At 40.4% G+C, this 14,955-nt stretch overlaps 1 protein-coding gene across 2 annotated transcripts in view; it reads left to right on the top strand.

The window, feature by feature from the left end:
• Positions 1-13,208, top strand: part of TET1 (tet methylcytosine dioxygenase 1) — a 78,299-nt gene extending 65,091 nt beyond the window's left edge. For both annotated transcript variants that reach the window (XM_081006048.1, XM_081006047.1), the window contains exons 9-14: positions 507-715; positions 1,322-1,472; positions 4,924-5,013; positions 6,076-6,213; positions 6,969-7,293; positions 9,342-13,208. In XM_081006048.1, the coding sequence (XP_080862174.1) occupies positions 507-715; positions 1,322-1,472; positions 4,924-5,013; positions 6,076-6,213; positions 6,969-7,293; positions 9,342-10,471 (2,043 nt within the window). In that variant the 3' untranslated portion in view covers positions 10,472-13,208. The remainder of the gene's footprint in view (positions 1-506; positions 716-1,321; positions 1,473-4,923; positions 5,014-6,075; positions 6,214-6,968; positions 7,294-9,341) is intronic.
• The last annotated feature ends 1,747 nt before the right edge of the window (positions 13,209-14,955 follow it).

The raw sequence follows: 14,955 nt of genomic DNA, 5'->3' as shown, positions 1-14,955 counted from the left end.
GGTGGGTTTAGATTAGTAATAATTATTTTACTGTTTTGCCTACCAATTTAAAAGAATCTACAAGCTTTCAAACATGTAACACAGTGCAAACCAGTTAATCCCATTATCCATCATCTCTGCAAAATGAACACTGAATTTGGGGCACAATCCTTTTTCCTGTCTGATGCTGTGCTCATGATTGGAGGAAGCTCTGTAGGACCTGACTTTACCCTCTTCACTTTAGCACATATGTATCTCTGTACATGAGCCATGAAGAGGAGAAGGAAATGGAGTTCTGATGTGCCTTGAGGCAGGGATGGGTAACAAATAACCCTCCAGATGTGGCTAACTTAGAGAGAGTGGTGAAGACACTAATAAAACAAAATTCTGGTAAATAAGGGTTGGTAGCAATATGCAATCATTAGAAGAAATCCAACACGACAGCAGGGTCTCTGCAAACAAATAACTGGCATCAGTGCCTTAGATCATTTCTGTTTGATATACAAACAACTCAACCTGTTTTTCAGGTGATACGAAGAAGTAGTGATGAAGAAAAACTGCTCTGCTTGGTTCGACAGCGTGCAGGACATCACTGCCAAAATGCCGTCATTGTGATACTTATTTTGGCTTGGGAGGGGATTCCTCATCTTCTGGCTGACACTCTATACAAGGAACTGACCCAGAGCCTCAGAAAATATGGCTGTCCAACTAGCCGAAGATGTGCACTAAATGAAGAGTGAGTGCACTCCAGAACACTGATATTTTGATGCATGAAAGTTTTAATTCTCCCACATAATTTGCTTCTGTGACTCGTAATTAGTTTTTTTTAAGATTTCAGATTATAGCCCTAGTACATAAAACTTGAAAAAGTGTTATTTTGTAGTTGAGTAGGATGTAGCCAACTTTTAATTGCCAATTTGAGTATAGTGTGGGATGACCAAAATGAGCTTTCTGCGCCTCCTGTTTCCATCTCTGGCAAAAAAAGAAATTACATGAAGACAGGTGTTTCCCTTCATTTTAATTTACTTGAGCCACATCTTGTTGTGCTGCTTCTGATGCTGTGAAGGAATCACAACCAAACCTATCAAGCATGATCTCTTTCTCTAAATAGCTTAAATTATAAACTTAGTATATCCCATTAGAAGGTCAATTGACCAGGAAATCTCTTATACACAGTAATGGAAAAGTAACATTTATACCCAAATTGGTCATTATCAAAAACAGCTGATGAACTATGACACGTGTGTTTTTCCATTGTTCTGTTCAGAGATGTTTGGGGTTTTGCATTTATAGAAGCTTGCTGCACCGCTGGCTGATTGCCACTTGTTTAAATCTTCCACAGTCGTACCTGCGCCTGTCAAGGCCTTGATCCAGAGACATGTGGAGCATCCTTCTCATTTGGCTGTTCATGGAGTATGTATTATAATGGCTGTAAGTTTGCCAGAAGCAAAGCCCCCAGGAAATTTAGACTTCTCACTGATGATCACAAACAAGTAAGTGTCCTTCCTGCCTTTCTCAAAATAATTTCTAATTTTACTTTTTAGGGACTAAAAGCAAAAAGGGTGCAGGGTTTTTTTGCTAATTGGATCACTTGGGCGTATACATTTATAAGCATTCAAGGCAGCATGATACCTAATGTAATCTCCTCATTTCTCCCTCTCTATCCCTACTACATAGATTCTGTGTGAAAACTGAGCACCACGACAGTGCTGTTTGTGCCAAAGCACTCATACATTATTGGCTTACAGTACACCAAAGTCTTTCTTGACGTTTTATTTACCCTTTTGTTTGCAGTTAACTTGCTGGCTCCTTCACCAATGCCATCCTTTCATGCCTCCAATAGCCCATAGCTGACTGTATGTGCCCTCCCAGATAGAAACTGAACATCCTCAAACATCTTCAAGGTGTCAGTTTAAATAACAGTTATTTCAGCCACTGATTAGTTTTTATTTCCCATAGTCCCAATTTTTAAAAAAGTTGTAATACTTCATGCTTGCATAGGGGGCATGCTGATAGTGGTTTTGGTTTATTTTAAATTTTTCCAGTATTTTCCTGTATCTGAGTGCCCCAGAGTGGCACACAGTAAACACTGAAAGCATTCAACATTAAAAAACTATTAAAGCCATATTTAGCTATAAACAAACTGAAACCCATTGTAAAATACAATAATGACAGGAAAAAGTTGAAAGTACAGTGAAAACCTTCTCCTTGTGCTAGTTATTCATCTCTTCCAAAATCATGGGTCTGCAGGTGTGTTTTTGCCAGTCATCTAAATGAAATGTAGGGGAATAATGCACCTCAGAGAAGAGACCATTACAATTTTGGGGCTATCACAGAGAAAACCCTCCCCTGTGTCTCTGCACTGTGAATCGCCTTTAGCAAGAGGGCCATAATAGGGACTCCTGTGCAATTCTTAATGAACAAGCAGGCTGGTATGGGATGAGGCATTTTCATATACTTATGTGCTGCTGAAGCAAGTGCTAAATCATATAGTTCTTATGTTAAGGATGAAAAAGATGGATCACTTATCTGTTTTCTGTTTCTGTCACTGTTTTTATTAGGTGTTATTTTAGCTAAATACTGAATATTGATCATTTTGCAGATGACATAAATCTAGGAAGTATAGCAATGCAAAAGCAGAAGAAGATAGATTCAAAGTACAGACAGATATGGATCATTTGAGCAACTGGACGGAGTGAGATGAGGTTTAATGTAAAGAAGTGTAAGATTGTTCTTTTAGGTAAGAATAGCACGTAGCATAGATTTATAAAGCCAGATATCTCTGTCGGCTAGAATGCAGTCAAAGAGAAATATTGGGTAGATAGCAACATTTTTGTGTGTGGGAGTTCAATGTATTGTGCACGCGTGTAAGAGCGACCAGATTTCTTCAGTCTGTTTTTTGCTGTAACAACAACAAAAACAGCAAAGAGTCTTGAAGCATTTTTAAACATTAACACCCTTATTATGGCTTGACCTTTCCTGGATTAGTCTTATGTCATCAGATGCCGTCTTAATGCTTGTGCAACATGGGCAGATCAGGGAGGGTGTCATGTGCACAAGGAGTGTCATCTGGGAATAATCCACGGATGCAAAGAGGAATCCCTTGGGGTATATGTGTGGTTTCCCCCATCTCACAGAAGAAAGTGAGATTGCCATCGCACTGGATCACAGTGTCGTGCTGAGTGCCTTGCAAAATGAGTATGTTGCTTCAACAACTGAGCCACTACAAGACTAGCAAAACCTAAATAAAGTCGCAAAAGTATATCAGCTTGGGAAAATGCAACTGCAATGAGCATTCTGTACTGTTTGGTTAAGACAGAGAAGGCACTCGCCATTCATGATCATGCCATCTGTTTTCAGTGTCCAGGCCATAGATTAATGTAGCCAGAATGGCACAACAAGGTTTTGGAGAAGTCTGCAAGTTGAGATTTGCCGAAGTATAAAAAATTATAGGGAGGATAAAAAACTAGGGAAGGAACGAGGGAGACTCCAGTGAGAGCTAAGCATGCTCAGTGTTCATGGATTGCTGAATGACTGATGACAGTAGACAAAAAACTTTTGGGGGATGGGGAAGGAGAAACGAAAGGATATCCACTATGTCCTCAGAGAAATGTAACAATAGTTGTTTGGTCAAACCAATGTGCTTGCCATATTAGCATAGGTCTAAGTGAATTTTCTTTAAGCAAATGTAATGTTTTAATTTAAAACAAAATGGTTTCTTATTTTGTGTGTTTGCTTTTTCACTTCTCTTCTTTCCCTCTCCCCCCATAGCCTTGGCTGTGATCCAGAGGGCAGGATTCAGCTAAGTTGTTGCATTAATGGAAAGCAGCACAAGTCCCACTAGCACAAGAGGACTGTCTCTTTGTCTCCTTCCCCATGCACTCCCCACGCCCTCTCCAAATCTGCTTGGGAGTGCTGGGCAAACCCTGAGAACAGGGCGCAGGGAGAAGAGAGGGGAGATCCTTCCCTCTGGCAAGCATTTCTGCCGCAATGATTGCAATGATTGTGTTAAAGCATCACCAAAATCCACCCAGAGAGTTCTCATAATTACCTCCCCTATTAACTCAGTAGGCGGCTTTATGTATGTTGCTGCTCTCTTAATTTGAATCACTTTGCTCCCATCTGCAACATTAGGATGATTATAATTATGACCTACTTTACAGGACAGTTGTAAGTATTACTGAAATAATAGTCTGGTTTGCAAAGCCAGACCATGGCTTAGAGTGAAGTCACGGGCAGCTTTGCTCTTCTCAGGTTATTTTGCTTCTGTGCTGTGTTGAGCTATGTCATTGTTTGGCTTAGCATGAACCTGGGAACATGGTTTACAAATCGTAAACCAGACAACAAATCTTGGTTACAGCTTGTTATTAGTCTGGAGAGAGCTAAACAGTGAAGCTGGTTTAGACAACACCCAAAGCCACACTGTGGCTTAGGTCAGTATGGTGCAGCAGCAAAATAACTAGGGAGGAATGTAGCCATGGTTTGGCATAATTTGACATGTGAACTAGTCTATTGTGTGTGAAATGCTTGGAACACTCTAAAGCATCATACAAACACTTTCATTATTATGTAGCAGGTTTCCAAACATGGTACTTGCTTTGAAGAAGAAATATATGTTTGTATTTTAATGCCAATGTGAACTCCCATCCAACACCCCCATTATAGCTTTCTCTTGGAAATGGAAAGTGAACTTGGGATCTTTTGTGAACTTCTTTTAGTGCCAAGCAATTAATTTGCTGACTGCTTTTCCCTTCCTTTGAGCAACTCTCAAGAATGTTGCTATGTTTTGCCATTATGATAGCAAACTTACATGTGGGTTAGTAACCAAAACCACAGGAAGCTGACTAAATAGCATACTGAATCTACGTTTGATGTTGCTTTCACAGTTTTACTAGTCTGCTTCTCAAGCTATAAAATGATATGATGACTCCTTTCCCTGTCTAGGAAGAACATCTCGAAAACAATTTGCAAACTTTAGCCACTGATGTTGCTCCACTGTATCAGAAACTAGCCCCTGATGCTTTTCAAAACCAGGTAAAATCAAAGAAACTCCATTATCTCTATTATGACACATCATCGTTTTAATACTGGTGATGCAGAAAGAAAAGCTGCACAAGTTAGTTGAAGGCCTTTCGTTACCTTAACTGGCCTAGCTGAAAGAACAGCTAGGCTGCGATCCTATGCACACTTAACTGGGAGTATGTCTCATTAAACACTGTAGGACTTCTAGAAAGAAATGCACTGCTGGTGTTACAGCTTTCAAATTCCTGCTGTTGTGTCCCCTGCTTACTAACAGGGTCAAAAAACTAATTGTTGTATTCTTCATCCTCATTGCCGATCAGTGTATTGCATGAAGTTGGTAGATCAATAAATCCTGACAGATGTTGTTTTAATTAGCTTGTAGATCTAAGGATTTTTAGCACAATTCTCATCAAATAAGTCAAGCATTTACTTTCATATTTAGCAATGCATAACAATGACAGTGTTGGCATGTCATGGTAAACCACTAACAAGTTAGCCATGGTTAATGGTTTACCATGAGTGTGCAAATGGTTCTTACTGTAGTCCTCTCCTCTAGTGGGTTAGAGCAACAAACCATAATCCTTGGGAGTTATGGTTTGTTCTGCTCCAATCAAACCATGTTGTGAACACAAGGTTCGTTCTTGGAGTGTGCAAGTTTTGTTTTGTTGGAGCAAAACAAACCACAACCCCTAGTTTGGAAGTAATGCTAAGCCAGGAATTGTGGTTTTTAGTTCCTGATGGCTAAAGAAAGGGGCAAAAAAGGAGTGATCTCATGCTTATGTGACCTTTGGTATTCCATGGCATGTAAATTGGGTTTATGTGTTCTCAGTCCAGTTGTTCACTTCAAATGAAAAATTGTCCCTGAAGCTGGTGGTGTTTGGTGAGATACAATGTTATCTCCATATAAGATTTATTTGTATTTGTAGGAGGGCAGTTATTAATTTGTTTTTCTTTTATTATATATTTTGTGTTTTCATTTTGTATTTTTATGTTGTGAACCTCCCTGTGATCTTCGGATGAAGGGTGGTATACAAAATTAATGAATGAATAAATAAATAATTTTATTTTTTTAAGGTGGAAAATGAGCACCTGGGTCCTGACTGTCGACTTGGGATTAAGGATGGCCGACCTTTTTCTGGTGTCACAGCTTGCATCGATTTTTGTGCTCATGCCCATAAGGATACACACAACATGCACAATGGAAGCACTGTGGTATGCAACATTGTTGGGATTCAGTTTCCCAAGTGCTTGTTCATTTACAATTTATCTACTTGGCTTCTTTAGGTTGCTAACCTGTAGCTGTGAATGCACCCTTATTTCTAGACTTGCTTTTGTTCTTAATTGTTTATGCTCTTCTTTACAAAGTCTTCTTGCAAAGTTTATCCAAAAAAGCCACGTTTATAAAATAAAATAAAAAGCAATTCAGAACTGCAACAAATGCAAGACAAAACAAATAATCGGCTTCCTGCCCTAAGTAGACCTCTAGTTCTTGGATATGTTGCAATCCCCTTTATAAAGCTGAAGTAATTTGCAAGGGACGCTTCAAGTTGCCGTGGTTGAAAGTTAAAAGTTTTTATGGATTGATAGAGGTAAGGGAACCAAATCATTGCATGTGGAGAACAACTTCCGCAAGTGCAACAAAACTTCTCTCCTCTGTGCTGCCCAAAATCTGCTCCAGGGGTTCCCCACTTGTGAAAGTCATTAGACAGAAGAACTTTTTAAAGGTGCAAAGCAGCTGTGAATGATTGTGCTGTTAGTGTTTCTAAAATTGTGCAATGTTATTCAAACCATGACATGTGGGCTTGATGTTTGAAGGAGAGGGGAATTTCCTTATTTTTCACACAAGCACCCTAAGTAGAATAATATTCTGCATGCTAAAACATAAATATCACCTTTGCTAAAGTTGCTTCACTAACAAATAAGTGATGATTTATTATTCTCCCCCCCCCCCCCGTTTTTCTGGCTAGGTTTGTACATTAACAAAAGAAGATAACCGCATGGTTGGGGTGATACCCAATGATGAGCAGCTGCATGTGCTGCCGCTTTACAAAATCTCACAAACAGATGAATTTGGCACAGAGGAGGGTCTGGAAGCCAAGATAAAAGCTGGGGCAATCCAGGTGCTTACTGCTTTCCCACGAGAAGTAAGAATGCTAGCAGAGCCACGTAGAGCGACGAAAAAGAAGAAAGCAGACTCAAAGAAGCAAACCTTAGCAGAGAAGAAGCTGTCTGCTCCTGCAAAGGGAAAAAACAGAGTGCAGGAAAATACCAATAAAGCTTCAAAAAGTTTAGGTAGGTACAATAAACCTTGTTTCAAAAGTTACCTGATACTGGCAGAAATCTGTTTATCAAAGGTAGGGCTGACTCTCAGAATCTGAAATCAACAATCAAGCTCTCAGTGTGTCTAATAAGTTAGGTATTGAGGGTGGGATGAAGCAAAACGTTAGCGCAATCAGAATCTCAAGAGTACATTTAATAAACGGACTGAATCATGGCAAGGTGGAGGTCCTATGTGGGTAAGTTGTTCTCAGATCCAGGAATTAGGGAGACGACCTGTTCTGGGTGGAGGAACAGGTGTCTAAAGGAACAGGTATGCAGCTTGAGCAGTTCTTCTCGATTCAAAGCTGTTGTTAGAGGCCCAAGTAGCTTGAGTGGTGAGGAGTGCCTGTGCCCAGCTATGGCTGGTTTGCCAGCCATGGATGTTCCTGGATCAGTGACAGCCTGACATCAGTAATTCGTATTCTGACAATCTCACAATTCTAAAGTTGCAACACCCTCTGCATGGGCTACCTTTGAAGATGGTCCAAAAGCTACAGCTGGTGCAGAATGCAGCTGGTAGATTGTTAAGTGCGGCACCAAGGTAGGATCACATGTAATTGATCCTTAAAGCACTGCCCAGCTTGCCTGTGAGCTCCTGGACCCAATTCAAGGTGCTGGTACTGACATACAAAACCCTGAATGGCTTCGAGAGCCAGTGTGGTGTAGTGGTTAAGAGCGGTAGTCTCGTAATCTGGGGAACCGGGTTCGCATCTCCGCTCCTCCACATGCAGTTGCTGGGTGACCTTGGGCCAGTCACACTTCTCTGAAGTCTCTCAGCCCCACTCACCTCACAGAGTGTTTGTTGTGGGGGAGGAAGGGAAAGGAGAATGTTAGCCGCTTTGAGACTCCTTCGGGTAGTGATAAAGCGGGATATCAAATCCAAACTCTTCTTCTTCTTCTTCTTCTTCTTCTTCTTCTTCTTCTTCTTCTTCTTCTTCTTCGAGGCCCCGTATTTAAAGGAGATCTTCTCCCAATACCTTGCAGACCCATGATTTGAGACAGTTGAGGGAGGCCATGCTCACTGTCCTGCCAACAATATGGCATCTTGTGAGGTAACACTAGGCAGGGGCTTCTTGATACTGCAATTGTACATTTCCCTGCCTGGAAAAGTGTGTCTGACCCCTGCATTGGCAACTTTAGGTGTCAACCGAAGACACCTTCATCTGAACTTTGGGGACACAAATGGAATCTGGAGTCCAACAGTTTCAGTATAACCTGTTGTGCTACATTTTTTTTAGTATTAAAATGTAATTTTAGAAGCTTTGTTTTTTGTGGTGGTTGATTTTAAAATTTGTGAATCACCTTGGACTCCTACAGGAGGAAGGTTTATATTAATATTTTTATTTTTATTTCTATATTTGTAAGTTGCTGAAGGCACTCAGCGGAAGGTGACCAGTGTTGACTCTGTTAATTTCTCATCCTGAAAAAGTACTGCATTTAGGTTGGGTAGAGCTACTAATAGTAAATTTTCACATGATATTTAGAGAATGTATACCTGTTGTGCATGTGAGCTGTGTCTGCTGGAGTTTGCAAGCCACTTCATCAGCTGAAATTTTAAAATTTCAGCCACTTCAGAAGGAAGTCCTTTTTAGTCAAAGGCAGGGTACTTTAGCACATTTTGGATTCCCATATCCAGCCAGTCTTCACATTTCCCCCACCCCTCCCAAAGACACACATGTGCTATTTCCAGCTCAGCACTCACTGCTAAAACTCTTACCCAAGATACAGCTGCCTCTTCTCTGCTGGAAACGATAAGCCTCCATTGAAGGGAAATTCATATTCTCACAATTAAGTTTGCTTTTTTTTATTGACCAGCTACAGAAAAATGTAGAAATATTTAAAAACAATTCATTCCTTCCATTACTTGACCTTCATTTGCTTAGTTCCAGGACCTCCTCACACCTCCCTTTTCTTTTTCTTTTTTTGGGTGATTTGAAATATCTTGAAAACTTCAATAAATATCTCATATCAAGAAAAATGTAGAGCTTTATATTTAAAACATTTTGTTCTTTTCTCCTTAGGGAGCAAAGCTAATTCATTGCAACCTGGGACAAAAATGGAGAGTGGTGATCACCTTTCTACAATAAAACACAATTCAGACACTACTAAAAATTGCTCTGTACTAAAGCAATATGCTCCTTCCTCCCCTTTAAAGCTGGATAGTTTACATTCTTGCTCTCCATTAACTCACAAAGCTGGTGGTATAATGCCAGTGAGTAATAATCAACAAGATTTTTCAACTCCCTACGGGTATTTGCAATGCAGTAGTAACAAACCTCATGTGACACCCAAAGGTAAGATCTTTGATGTGTCCATCAGCAATCATACTGGAATTTTGCTGGATGAGAAGAGGAATGGGGTGCCCCCATTTCTTCAAGACCTTACTGTTTCAGAATCCACAGCCTTCAGAGATACCTTGCCCCACACACTTGAACAAGGAGTAGTCAGCAAGCAAAATTGTGAAATAAAGTTAGAAAACTCTCCTGCCTCACAGTTGGCTAGCTCTTGTGATTCCTCAGTGCCGTTAAATTCTCCAGAAGATATAGTCAGAAATGAAATTGGTTCTTCCCAGGAGTGTCCAATGCAAAAAGGTGGTTTCAAGAACCCAAATTGCGATTCTGCCACTGCGGATAAACACCCAAGTTGCGAGCTCTTAAAGCGCACAGAGTCCGAAGAAAAAGCAGAGGAAATGTGGTCTGACAGTGAGCATAATTTTTTGGATAATGACATAGGTGGGGTAGCTGTAGCGCCATCACACGGCTCCATCTTAATTGAATGTGCACGCCGTGAGCTACACGCCACAACTCCGATTAAAAAGCCGAACCGGAATCATCCCACACGGATATCGTTAGTCTTCTACCAACACAAAAACTTAAATGAGCCAAAACATGGGATAGCGCTGTGGGAGGCAAAGATGGCCGAGAGAGCAAAGGAGAAAGCAGCGGAAAAATCAAGCACTGAAAATACCAATGTACAACCCAATGACAGGAATGTGCACCAGGCCAGTGCCACGAGAGAGATTTTCTATGAAGACAATGAATTCAACCAAATTCCATCGCGCCGAGCATTAACAGTAACTCATGATAACATCATAACGGTGTCTACTTATGCCCTCACTCGAGTTGCCGGGCCATATAACCACTGGGCATAAGTTTTTATAGCAACTGTACAACCTTGCCTTGGGAGCAGTGTTACACAATAATCCCTAAAGGTGCTGTTAAAGAACAAAGTCTTGTATGGTTTACTCTTTGTTCATCTCAACCATTTTGAAGGCTGAGGTAAAAAATATATATGATTTTTTCCCCTTAAACTGTGACTTTATATATTTTAACATCTGGTGATTTTCAAGCACATTTTAAGCAAAAAAAAAATATGTATAGTTAAATGATTTTGGCTAGGTTATTAATCCTGATTGAATTATTCAGTTTATTACCTTTTGGAATTTATACTTTGGTGCTTTGAATTGTCTGTTTACTACAAATGGGCTTTTTATAAAGATTTTAACATACTTCAACTTTTATGATGTAAAATCAATTTAGACAGTATTAGCTATACACAGCTCTTGGTGCTCAATCACAAGAAACAGTTAAAGATAAGCTGATTTTTTTTTCCTTCATGGTGCCATTGCTCCGACAGCTTCCAGTCGTTGCTGTGAAGCCCAAGTTAAGGATAACAAACCAATGATGATTTATCTTTGTACAGATCTTTCATGTCTGTATAGGTTTGTGTGTGCACGTGTATGGTTCACACACATCCACACACAAACAGTATCACTAGTGATGGTTGGAGGTTGTAACCTGTAAATATATATATTTAAAAGCACTTTCTATTTTTAAAGTTAACTTGAAATAGTATAAGGATCACATTTGTCTAAGGTTTCTACATTCTCTACCAAGAAATCGTTATTTTTCTTACTGTGTAGAGTTCCATACTGCTACAACAACATACACATATACACATATACTAAGAATATTTGGTTTTTAGACTTTCCCCCACCCCACCTTTTTCCCTTGAAATTTTTGGTTTGTTTCAGTTAATAAAACAGAGAGTTCGGATTTGCAAATATGAGCTTAAGGATCATTTTGTCTATACCTGTATTGCTACGGTGTTTTGTTGTCAGAATTTATTTGCTGTAGTTTGTTTCAGCAATAAGTGCATGTGTGTCTTTCATGCAGAGCATTGCAAGCTACACGTGACAACCAAATGTTCCTAGAGTCTTGGGGGTAGAACTGTTAATTGCATCAGCAACTGCCCTCCTAAAGTTGCCTTATTAACATTCTGGAAAGTAGGACTCTAAAATATTTACAAGAGAAATTTGCGGTATTGGCTGTTTTATAGTATATTTGAGTTCATTAAATCTTCCAGAATGTTCACCAGCTGTTAGCTGTCAACACATGAAGGGTTTTATAAACATGCAGTCCAACCCAGTGTGTGATTACTGAGAACTTAAGTCTACTTTGTCATTGGGTTTTTCTCCCAGGTAGGAAATTGTAGGATCACTGGCTCATTCTAATTTCCATACAGACGTTGCACAAAAGAGGGACCCATAGCGTGCCAAAAGTCGCACGTTCAATCCCTGGCATCTCCAGCCAAAAACAAGGTAGGCAGAAGTCTGTATTGTGCTATGTCTCCATTTTGGGGCCCAGCTGCATTATAACTTTTGTTGAGACGCAATTGCAGCGACACAAAACAGAAATATGATCTTGCCTCAACCAAAAACAAAACTAGAGAAAAGTGCACAGAAATAATTTTAAATCTCAGTTAACTTGATGTGCAAACTAAAACAAAATATTATTGATAGTCAACAGACAGTAGATAACACTGATAAATCTGACAACATGGTGTGGGGAGAAGAGAGGGTATCCAAGACCTAAATGTGTGACAGTCTCAAAAAGTTTTCCTTCTGTAAGAAATTGTGCAAAATATAAAAGCAAAGCCACACCAGCAGAATGTAAAAAACCCCAAACTAGTTATGGCTGTCACAACTCAAACAGCAGCTGTAAGAGGGCAACTCCTTTATGAGGGAAGGTTACAACACTTCCAAGTTTTTGAGTTAAGGGAAAAGGTGATAAAGAGGACAATATGATAGAGGTGCATATAAATTCACACCTCTGTCATGCCCCCCTCCCCTCTTATACACAGTGCATAGTTAAATTATGGGATCTGCTGTCATAAGATGTAATGATGGCCACCAGCTTGGATGGCCTTGAAAGGAGATTGGACAAGTTCACAGTGCATAAGGCTCTCAATGGCTGCTAGGCTTGATGGTTGTGTACTCCCTTTGCTGCCAGAGGAAGGATGTCTCTGAATTCTGTTACTGGAGAGCACAAGTGGGGAGAGTGTTTTTGAACTCTAGCCCTGCTTGGGGGCCGATCACTGTGAGAACAGGATGCTGGACTAGATACCTTTGGTCTAACCCAGCAGGGCTCCTCTTAAATTATTGCATTGTTTGTGTTACCAGTTGTTCAGGAGGAGCCATCGTGATACATGCATGGATGCCAGCTCATTCTATCCATGTATTGAAAATATTAGTAAAAAAGAGAATAATCACATATACAACCTGTTCTGTATACACCACATTTAAATTGGTTCTCATGTGCTATAGGGCAGGGGTGGTTAAGCACCATCACCCCAGTTCAAGGGCCTGATTCAGTCCACCATGCAAGCTTTCGTTGACTCTTAAGTTCCCACCTATTTTGGCAGCAGGAAAAGAAAAGACAGTGTTGACGTGCCCAGGAGGTGGACTGTCTGCCTCTATGTATGCATGCACACACACCTGCATTTATGCATGCAAGCAAGTAGGGGGGGTGACACTCGTGGCTGGCTTGTGGATTCAAAGGGATGGCTGAAGTGAATGTAACCCTTAATTAAATTAAATTAAATTAAATTCAGCCACCCCTGCTAAAGTGTATATAATACCCAAATAAGGTCCAGAAAAGTAAATCCAAATACACTGCCAGGCAAACACGTAACAAATCCCTTCCAGGTTGGGCTGGAACTCCCTGGATAAGGACAGTTTTCATGTGTATGCATGTGGTTCCTCCTTAGCAACAACTGGTACCACAAACATTGGAAGAATTCAAACCCTTTAGATTCTGGTTTTATAATAGTCTGCTGGTATAGCTTTGTTTTTATATTGTTGTACAATGTCCTGCTAAAAAATCTTCTGAAGTTAAAATGCACTTTGGTCTTTAACGCATGAACACACTCTCACTCTCACTCGTTACATTATGAGGTTATCAGTGCTATCTACAGTCTCTTGACTTGATAAGTTTTTTTGGTTTAGGTTGCATATTTAGTTCAAACTACACATTAGGTCTGTACACTCCCCCCCCCTTTCACTTTCTTATTCATCTAGCACGATTGCCGTGTGACAAATAAAGTCTGCTTCATATGCTCTCTTAAGGCCACGTACGTTCCCAAACATTACAGATGCAGGTACAATTTCAGCCACACACAGGAACTGTGGACGCTTGGTCCTACAGGGCAACTTCCCATTTGTAAAGCTTATGCCAGAGCTTACTGATTTTATCATTGAAGCATGGTTGCTGAACTGATTGGTTTGCTTAAGAGCCTTGAATAGGCATAAACCTACAAAGCAATCTTGAAGCAATCTTGGCAAATATCTGAAATCTCTTAGATAGTAATGGCCCACACTGCTCTTCTAGTAGCTCTGACAAGAAGCAAAGCTGGAAAAAAACCTTCACATTTCTAGCAACTAGTTTCAGATTTCTAGGTGACCAGATTTTTAGTCCAGGAAGAAGGACATTCAGATTCCTAGGCAGCAGCATCTAATTTCTGGTGACTAGATGCCAGGGATTTCATTAACTGTTGGGAATGCCCAGACAAAGGGGTTACTAACAGATCAAATAGATGGGTGCCACAGGGCACTGAATGTTCTCAGAACAACTGATGGTGCAGTACTGATGAAGGAATGCAGATGGGACTGATCACACCTACTCAGTGGCGTAGCGTGGGGGGTGCAGGGGGTGCCGGCCGCACCGGGCGCAACATCTAGGGGGGGCGCTCGCACTCGCAGCTCTCTGCCCCTACCTGGCTCACTCTCTCTCTCTCAGTTAGGGGGCGCAAATTACTTGCCTTGCCCCGGGTGCTGACAACCCACGCTACGCCACTGCACCTACTTGAATAGTAGACCTACGTAAAAACAGGTTACAACCCATACATAGATTGTGTGAATTGAACCTTAGAAATGATTTACCTTTTCATGACAATGCATCGTAAATTAAACATTAGGTGTGGTAGACACTCCAGATCTGGAACACTATAGCATCCAACTCGTTTTCTCTATTCCCCCCTTTAATTTTAGTTCAATTGACTAAGCCAACCACAATCAAAATATCAGCCTTGATAAGGATCATGCTTATCAAGGATCAGCAGTTTACATTTTAGAGATGGGGAATTCTTTTGGTATGGCCCTGTCAGCTCAAATCAGTGGGCTCTGAATTATCATGTTTTGTATGAGCAATGGTTGCAGGCCATAAGGGTAAGCTTTTTGGTTACACTTGTGAATCTCCACCGTGTACATAAATTCCACAGGTCTAACCAGAGCTTGAAGTTTTACTGATAACATACTTGATATTGTAGTGGTGCTGTAACAAATAATGTCTAGATCAT

Source organism: Podarcis pityusensis, assembly GCF_964106645.2.
Source record: "Podarcis pityusensis genome assembly, chromosome: 5".
Taxonomy (NCBI): domain Eukaryota; kingdom Metazoa; phylum Chordata; class Lepidosauria; order Squamata; family Lacertidae; genus Podarcis; species Podarcis pityusensis.
This window is presented reverse-complemented; position numbering and strand designations above follow the sequence as displayed.